This window comes from Myxocyprinus asiaticus, chromosome 30 (assembly GCF_019703515.2).
Source record: "Myxocyprinus asiaticus isolate MX2 ecotype Aquarium Trade chromosome 30, UBuf_Myxa_2, whole genome shotgun sequence".
Classification (NCBI taxonomy): domain Eukaryota; kingdom Metazoa; phylum Chordata; class Actinopteri; order Cypriniformes; family Catostomidae; genus Myxocyprinus; species Myxocyprinus asiaticus.
The window spans coordinates 8,340,141-8,349,616 of record NC_059373.1 but is presented as its reverse complement, the minus strand read 5'-3'; the positions used below and the strand labels follow the sequence as shown (position 1 = coordinate 8,349,616).

Below are 9,476 nucleotides of genomic sequence, written 5' to 3'. Positions count from 1 at the left end.
GTTCGACTAAACACAGTTCTATAAAACGATTTATTCTTCGCTAGTTCTGCAGAAGTACAGTGACCAAAAATTAAGAAATCTGTATACAAACAAGCAAGAGATCCATCTATTAAAGCAAAGAATAGAATGTAAATAAAAACAACTAGGTTTCAAAAAGCTCTTCACATTAGGGTTTAGGGAGGCATGGGTGCTCTCATTGGACCCCTGGGTGGTGCAGGTGGACGTGGCGGCATGGGTGGTCCTCTCTGAAATCCAAAGGGTGGAGGTCTGGGTGGGCCGGCACCGTAACCTGGAGGAGGCATTGGTGGAGGAGGTCCCCTCATACCTGGATGCATTGGTGGACCTGTAAAAGAGTTATGGCACAACAATATCAAATACAATTTTACTTTTATTTTGAAGGAGAAAGGTTCTCTTTTGCAGCTGGATAAATGTATTGGCTACTTTACAACAGCTTTAAATGTTGCTCATCTAATCAGACTTTTGACCGGATCCATTCAATTTATAAAGAATGTTGTTTTTTTTTTTTTTTATATATATATATAAATATAGAAAAAGAATCCAGATACAAAATACAAATAGGCAAACATTTTATCAGACATGTACCCATTGGGGGGCCAAATGGTCCTCTTGGGGGCACACCCATAGGAGGCGGCGGCATCCCGGGTGGAGGTGGTGCTCGAGGTTGATTGGATCCAGGCGGGCCAGGTGGAGGAGGCACCATTCCTGGATGTCCCGATGGAGGCATTGGCATTGGTGGCATTCCTGGATAACATGCAATGTTTTGTCATTTCATGGCTTTAAACATTGGCAAAATAACATACCAAAAAGAAGATTAGGATTTACCTGGTGGGTGCATTCCTCCATGAGGGAATGGTGGTGGCCCTGGTGGAGGCCCTGAGCCACCCCCTGGTGAAGGAGTTCCTGGAGCAGGTGGCATGTGCATGCCAGGGGGCATACCAAGTGGCATAGAGCCAGGAGGAGGAACAGGAGGGTAAGCACCAGGAGGAGGCATTCCTGCAAAACCAAAAGCAATTCTTTGACTAAAGAAAGAATATCTTTGACTCACCCTCAAGCCATCCCAGATGTCCATGACTTTCTTCAGCAGAACACAAAGATTTTTAGAAAAATACCTCAGCAATGTAGGTCCATACAATGTAAGTGAATGGTGATCAGATGTTTGTAGCTCCAAAAATTACATAAAAGAAACACAGAAGTAATCCATAAGACTCCTGGTTAAATCCATATCTTCAGAAGTGACAGAATAGGTGTGGGTGAAAAACAGATAAAAATGTAAATCCTTTTTTTGCTCAATCTCAAATTTTCACTTTTACATCTGAAAGTCACATGTGGCGCATGTTTAGTTTCACTTTCACATCTGAAAGTGAAAGTGGAGATTTAGAGTAAAAAATAAAGAACTTAAATATTGTTCCGTTTCTCACCCACACAAATTATATAGCTTCTGAAGATATGGATTTAACCACTGGAGCCTTATGGATTACTTTGCTTCCATGTTTCCTTTATCTGATTTTTGGAGCTACAAAAGTCTGATCACCATTCATTTGCATTGTATGGACGTACAGAGCTGAGGTATTTTTCTAAAAATCTTCTTATTCTGCTGAAGGAAAAGTCATCCATATCTGGGATGGCTTGGTGAGTAAATGAGGATTGAACTTTAATTTTTGGGTGAACTATACCTTTAATGAGGGGAAATGCTGTATGTTTTTATTTGGCTAGAGAAAAATATGCCCTCATAAAGGTCAATATTGCCCCTGAAAATCAATTTCAATGGGCCAATATTAACCTTTATGAGGGCATATTTTTCTCAAGCCAAATATAAACCCCTCATTTATTATAAAATACTTGAATTGAATTAATTGAAATTTAATTGGCATCAAAAAGAAAAGTTGCTTTGAATAAAGCACAATATTAGACCTTAAAAGAATATGATGAAATATATAAAACGTTACATGTTAAAAAAATAGGAATTCACTAAGTGGGATTTATTTTGCCCCGCCCACATTTTAAATATCTGGTGCATTTTTTCCCCAGGCCCTGGTTAATTTCTGTACCTGGTTCAAGATGTCCAACTAGGGAGAACTATTATTTCATAAAACATACTTATACCAACTAACCTGGCATTGGAATTCCTGCCCCGAGTGTGGTCATGACAGGTGTGGGCATAGAGGGTGGTGGTGGGGCATCTGCGAAAAGCTGGTGGGGACGATCCGCCTGTGACAGTGGATTCTGAGCGGCCAGGAGTCGCTCTGCAGCAGAGCCGTGTCTCTCGCCCTTTGAGTCCTTCTTAAAGGCATATGAAACCGTGATGGGCCGATTGCAGAGATATTGGCCGTTCATGGCCTCAATAGCCGCATCGGCTGCATCAAAGCTGGCATAGTTGATGAATGCATAGCCCTTGGAGTTGCCAGTGTCTGGATCTCGCATGATCTTGGGCGTCTGAAGGATCACACCGAAAGCGCTGAAAGTATCGTAGAGGAGTTTTTCGTCTATCTCAGGGTCCAAGTTGCCGATGAAGATGTTGGCACCGACATCGAGGTTCTTGTTGTGTGCCGAGGCCTTGTTGACTCGTATGGGTTTGCCGTAAAGTTTGATCATGTTCATGATCTTTATGGCGTAGTCAGCATCCTCTTCGCTGAGGAACTCTACAAAGCCATAACCTTTGAGAACAGAGAGCAAATAAAATACATAGGATCAAAGTAGCCTGCATGCAAGAACAAAACTCTAAATACAGCTTCTAGACAATTAAGGGTTCTGAAGATATAAAAGTGCTGAGGCTATGTTCACACTGCAGGAAAAAAATAAAAAAATAAAATACAAAAATGTATTGTTCAAACTGCAAGTCATACATGTACAGATCTTTTTCTATCCAGACTACAGTCGCTTTTGCTAGCACGTCCACATTAGTTGTCATAGTAACGATGCAAACTTGCGAATGTTCACCATGCGCGAGTGCTTAGCAATGGATGTTTGCCATCGTTTATGTTTTTCATGAGGGCAGTATTCACATGATAACAGACAACGGCTTATAATAGGGACAGGTGGCATATTCAATATTTAGTGCTGCAAGGGTTTACAACTGTCCCTTTTTAGCTGGAAAGTCCCGTATTTTTGCCGAATTTACCACGTCCCCTACGGGACTCCTATTGCCCTGTATTATAGCAGGCAGTGAAACTGCCCCATATTGAAGGCTTTTTGTCCTGTATTGAAGCATGAAAGGATCAGAGAGCGAGACTTTTGAAGAGGACTGGCGTCTTGTATTGAAAGGTTCAAAATGCTCAAATGACCCGTATTCACGTGAGACTTTTAATACCTAATTGCGTTGCCCCCCCTGCTATGTTAAGCTATGAGCTATGTTAAGGCTGCTGCATACTGCCTACGAAATTTAAGAATGAAAGGATGTGACGTCATTTAGAATAAAATCTGTCCAAAAAGGTGTTTTTGCGTTTATTTCGGTGGTTCGAAACAGTTTGCCAGGGTGAAAACTTCTCGTTCAATCAGTTAAGATCAGTCAACATGAACACACCGTGCTTTAATTAAAAAGCTGGTGCAAATTTACCTACATCTGTACGATCGTTGTGTAAAGACATTTTCCAAGAACTTGTCATGAGATTTTTGTTTTTGTTAATTTAGTCTACAAAAGGAATCAAATCTACTCAAATAATCTCAAGTGCCCATTCACCCTGTTGTTTGAAATGCTGCTTCACTCATGTGCCATCTGCAGCCGAAAGCCATTCACACATCTACCCAAAGTAAGATATGCCTATATCACTCTTTCGTCTGCATTCTATCCATTAACTTTCTTTTATACACCCATCTTTGCAGTAGTATCAGTGTCATCATAAATTACAATAACATCGAGTGTAATCGGCACATATTATGGCCACGTATAGAGTGTTAGCTCCATGAATTCAGAATGTAAACAAGTCAAATTACACACTATACAGTTGAAGTCAGAAGTTTACATACACCTTAGCCAAATACATTTAAACTCACAATTCCTGGCATTTAAGAATGAAATATCAGAATAATAGTAGAGAGAGTGATTTATTTCAGCTTTTATTTCTTTCTTTCATCACATTCCCAGTGGATCAGAAGTTTACATACACTTTGTTAATATTTGGTAGCATTGCCTTTAAATTGTTTATCTTGGGTCAAACGTTTTGGGTAGCCTTCCTCAAGCTTCTCACAATAAGTTACTGAAATTTTGGCCCATTCCTCCAGACACAACTGGTGTAACTGAGTCATGTTTTTAGGCCTCCTTGCTCGCAAACCCTTTTTCAGTTCTCGGATTGAGGTCAAGGCTTTGTGATGGCCACTCCAATACCTTGACTTTGTTGTCCTTAAGCCATTTTGCCACAACTCTGGAGGTATGCTTGGGGTCATTGTCCATTTGGAAGACCCATTTGCAACCGAGCTTTAACTTCCCATGGTGTTTATACTTGCGTACTATTGTTTGTACAGATGAACGTGGTACCTTCAAGCATTTGGAAATTGCTCCCAAGGATGAACCAGACTTGGAGTTCCACAATTTAATTTTCTGAGGTCAAGGCTGATTTCTTTTGAATTTCCCATGATGTCAAGCAAAGAGGCACTGAGTTTGAAGTTAAGCCTTAAAATACATCCACAGGCACACCTCCAATTGACTTCAATTAGCCTATCAGAAGCTAATTGTCTAAAGGCTTGACATCATTTTCTGGAATTTTCCAAGTGGCTTAAAGGCACAGTTAACTTAGTGTATGTAAACTTCTGACCCACTGGAATTGTGATATAGTCAATTAAAAGTGAAAAAAATCTGTCTGTAAGCAATTGTTGGAAAAATTACTTGTGTCATGCACAAAGTAGATGTCCTAAACGAATTGCCAAAACTATAGTTTGCTAATATTAAATCTGTGGAGTGGTTAAAAAATGAGGTTTAATGAATTCAACCTAAGTGTATGTAAACTTCAACTGTATATTGCACATATATTACTTTAAATAATCATCAAGTGGTTAAAACAGCTTCTTTTACAAATCTTGTGTACATTTTACTCATAGGATGAGGCATGAAATCATAACACATTTTAATGTCACATTAGTTGATGTTTTACATAGTCTTGGGCGTCGTCATATTTAAATGCTCCTCTAAATGCCTCTCTGAGCGGCGTGGTGGGTGTCTGAATGCTCGCAAACAGTATGTTGTTGCTCAGCTGTTTCGAACTTCTTTTCACCTCTGAACGTAGAAAAACTTTTTACGTAAATGTGCTGGGGCCTTTATTATGTGGTTATATGGTGTATGAGCTTGACTGACCTTGATGTTGTCCCGTTACCCTGTCTTTGGGCATGTGTGTGTTTACAACAGGACCAGCTTGTAGGAAGAGCTCCCACAACAGAGGCTCAGACACCTTCTCATCAAGACCGCCCACATAAACCGTGGCATCTGAAAAGCAGCATATGCCCCGAATTAACACTGCTATACATAACTAATTCACAAAGTCTTTACTGCAATAACTCAGCCAAAACATTTCCTGATCATTTATAAAGCTTTAACATACAAAATAAGTGTTATGCTCCAGTTTTTAGTCTTCTCAGAAAGATAAACCTAGGGAACAGACAACCAAAAAAGCATTTTTGGGCATAAGAATGTGCATATGATATGAATGCTGTCTAGCTAGGCAGCTCACATGTACTGAAAACACCGTCCATGTGTTCAGTTTTACTGAAGAAACAACAAGCTGTGGACAAAATACTTTACAAAAAACATTTTTAAGTACTATTATTGTTATTAGTAGTAGCACCACCAGCATGAATACACCATGTAACAAATTGTGTATTATTATTATTATTTTGGTTCCTGGGTAGTAAGTGTTATTTCCTATTTATGCCTCAAAAGTATAGAAAATGGCTATTATTCCCCACAAACTTTGCTTTTGTGTCCAGGACAGTGATATTTTGAAATGTACCTATTTTCCAGAACACTCCAGATAGATTAATTGCCGAGTAAACTTGGAGTAACTTCTAGAACTTTCCAGTAATATAAACAGTAGTATAAATACAGGGGCCTTAAGCCCACCAGTTCAGTTTAGTTCCAGCTGCCTAAGTGGATACATATCAAGACCTTGCTGGATGCCTTGAAGTTTGATGAGTACGGCTGGGAGGTCATAGGAGACTTCAAAATGGTGGCATTCCTGGTGGGTCACCAAGGCGGTTTTACCAAGTTTCCCTACTATCTTTGCCTTTGGGACAGCAGGGACACCAAGGCGCACTACCACAGGCGGGACTGGCCACAGTGGACCGACTTCTCTGTGGGGAGGAACAACGTCAAGTGGGAGCCACTGGTGGACCCCCGAAAGGTGCTGATGCCACCACTGCATATCAAATTGGGCCTTATGAAACAATTGGTCAGAGCTCTAGATAAGTAGTCGGCAGCCTTCAAGTACCTTCAATACTTCTTCCCTAAGCTGTCTGAGGCAAAGGTCAAAGCCGGTGTCTTCATCAGACCACAGATAAAGAAGATCCTGGAGTGCAATGAATTCCCCAAGAAGCTAACTAGTAAGGAGAAAGTGGCTTGGAACAGCTTTGTCGCAGTGGTTCGGGGCTTCCTGGGCAATCACAAGGCCGAAAACTATGTGGAGCTGGTTGAGACTCTGGTGAAGAACTATGGCACAATGGGCTGTAGGATGTCCCTCAAAGTCCATATCCTTGATGCTCATCTTGATAAATTCAAGGAGAACATGGGAGCGTACTCGGAGGAGCAAGGCGAGCACTTCCATCAGGATATACTGGACTTTGAACACTGCTACCAAGGACAGTATAACGAGAACATGATGGGAGACTACATTTGGGGGCTGATTCGTGAAAGTGATTTACAGTACAATCGTAAATCTCGAAAAACTACTCGCTTCTAAATCTTTTGTAGTCATTTTTGTATTACTTTAGTATAAATACATGTTAATTTGGATTCATGTTTTTTTTGGGACTTTATGTGAACAAAAAAACACAAATTCGTCGTTTTCTCATTGGAAATAGGTAAATTTCAAAATATCACTGTCCTGGTCGCAAAAGCAAAGTTTGTGGGGAATAATAGCCATTTTCGATACTTTTGAGGCATAAGCAATTAGGAAATAACACTTACTACCCAGAAACAAAAATTGTGTTACATAGTGAAATTTTTGGCCGAATCAGCCTTTGTTTTTTTGTGTGTGTGTGTGTTTGTTTTTACATACAACAAAACAACAACAATCAGTATCAAACAATGAAATTGTTAAGAGATATGGATAACAAGAATACTTTTTTGTAAAAATAAAAAAAAAAATACATATATATTATACACACTATATTGCCAAAAGTATTCGCTCATCTGCCTTTAGACGCATATGAACTTAAGTGACATCCCATTTTTAATCCATAGGGTTTAATATGACGTCGGCCCACCCTTTGCAGCTATAACAGCTTCAACTCTTCTGGGAAGGCTTTCCACAAGGTTTAGGAGTGTGTTTATGGGAATTTTTGACCATTCTTCCAGAAGCGCATTTGTGAGGTCAGACACTGATGTTGGATGAGAAGGCCTGGCTCGCAGTCTTCGCTCTAATTCATCCCAAAGGTGCTCTATCGGGTTGAGGTCAGGACTCTGTGCAGGCCAGTCAAGTTCTTCCACACCAAACTTGCTCATCCATCTCTTTATGGACTTTGCTTTGTGCACTGGTGCGCAGTCATGTTGGAACAGGAAGGGGCCATCCCCAAACTGTTCCCACAAAGTTGGGAGCATGGAATTGTCCAAAATCTCTTGATATGCTGAAGCATTCAGAGTTCCTTTCACTGGAACTAAGGGGCCAAACCCAGCTCCTGAAAAACAACCCCACACCATAATCCCCCCTCCACCAAACTTCACAGTTGGCACAATGCAGTCAGACAAGTACTGTTCTCCTGGCAACCGCCAAACCCAGACTTGTCCATCAGATTGCCAGATGGAGAAGCGTGATTCGTCACTCCAGAGAACGCGTCTCCAATGCTCTTGAGTCCAGTGGCGGCGTGCTTTACACCACTGCATCCGACGCTTTGCATTGCGCTTGGATGCAGCTGCTCGGCCATGGAAACCCATTCCATGAAGCTCTCTACACACTGTTCTTGAGCTAATCTGAAGACCACATGAACTTTGGAGGTCTGTAGCGATTGACTCTGCAGAAAGTTGGCGACCTCTGCGCACTATGCGCCTCAGCATCCGCTGACCCCACTCTGTCATTTTACGTGGCCTACAACTTCGTGGCTGAGTTGCTGTCATTCCCAATCGCTTCCACTTTGTTATAATACCACTGACAGTTGACTGTTGAATATTTAGTAGCGAGGAAATTTCACGACTGGACTTGTTGCACAGGTGGCATCCTATCACAGTACCACGCTGGAATTCACTGAGCTCCTGAGAGCGGCCCATTCTTTCACAAATGTTTGTAGAAGCAGTCTGCATGCCTAGGTGCTTCATTTTATACACCTGTGGCCATGGAAGTGATTGGAACACCTGAATTCAATTATTTGGATGGGTGAGCGAATACTTTTGGCAATATAGTGTGTGTATATATATATATATATATATATATATATATATATATATATATATCAGATACCAAATGAGTAACAAGGCAATATAAATCAAACTAATGAAAAGGGAAAAAGTATAATGTATGAATATACATTTTTATGTATACATCAACTAGTGTAAAGAGTTTAAAAGTAGAGCAAACTGTAATTGTTCGTAATACTTTACTATAAACGGAGAGTGATACAGTATTCAAACATTGTTGCACTTCTTGAGGAATAAAAAGCACATGATTACTGTTTGAAAACCTATATTTATGAATGTAACGTCTGCTTAGACATTAAATCAAGTGTATAACAAAACAGGCCCTTTTTGTGAGATTTTAGCAAGCCAATCGGAATGAACATAAACGAGTTGCGGCGCCATAGAAAGCGTAAACCCTTTCACTAGTTTTGAAATACTGAACGGAGTGAATCTTTTCTAATTTAATGCATTAAATATAATTTCTGTGAGTTTATATTTGTTAAATGTACCTTGATTTCGTTCTGAAATCGGTCCCGCCGCCATGATGAATGCAGCGTGTGAGCTCCTCGAATCGACTCAACAGCGTGACGTTTGCGGACTGATGCCTCCCACAGGCTGGAGGATGAATGTTTACACCCTTTGTCAAAGCTTTAAAGGACAAATATGAAACATTGACATCAAGCGTTTAAAATGGGTACTGCAGTCCAAATTCCAAATATTGGAGAGAGTTGTCTCCCCCGCCCCCTCCTCCCCAGACACAAGCTCACGCGGGTTGCCAGGTTGAGGACACGCAACAGGAACGAGAAAACTGACAATGGCAAGCGACGAGCCTTATACTGTAAGTTGATCAGTTAATGTACACGTTTGCAATGTTTTTATTGTTGTGTCATGTGGATTTTTTATAACAATGTCAGTGTTAGCTAGA

At 40.6% G+C, this 9,476-nt stretch overlaps 1 protein-coding gene across 1 annotated transcript; it reads right to left on the bottom strand.

Moving 5' to 3' along the window:
- Window positions 1-16: 16 nt before the first annotated feature.
- On the bottom strand, window positions 17-9,192 carry sf3b4 (splicing factor 3b, subunit 4). The gene is made up of 6 exons (XM_051663713.1): window positions 9,061-9,192; window positions 5,306-5,434; window positions 2,133-2,675; window positions 844-1,014; window positions 604-762; window positions 17-343 (listed from the first exon to the last, which is right to left on the bottom strand). Exons 1-6 carry the CDS (start codon window positions 9,092-9,094, stop codon window positions 174-176), a joined length of 1,206 nt encoding a protein of 401 aa, XP_051519673.1. The 5' UTR covers window positions 9,095-9,192; the 3' UTR covers window positions 17-173.
- Window positions 9,193-9,476: the final 284 nt, after the last annotated feature.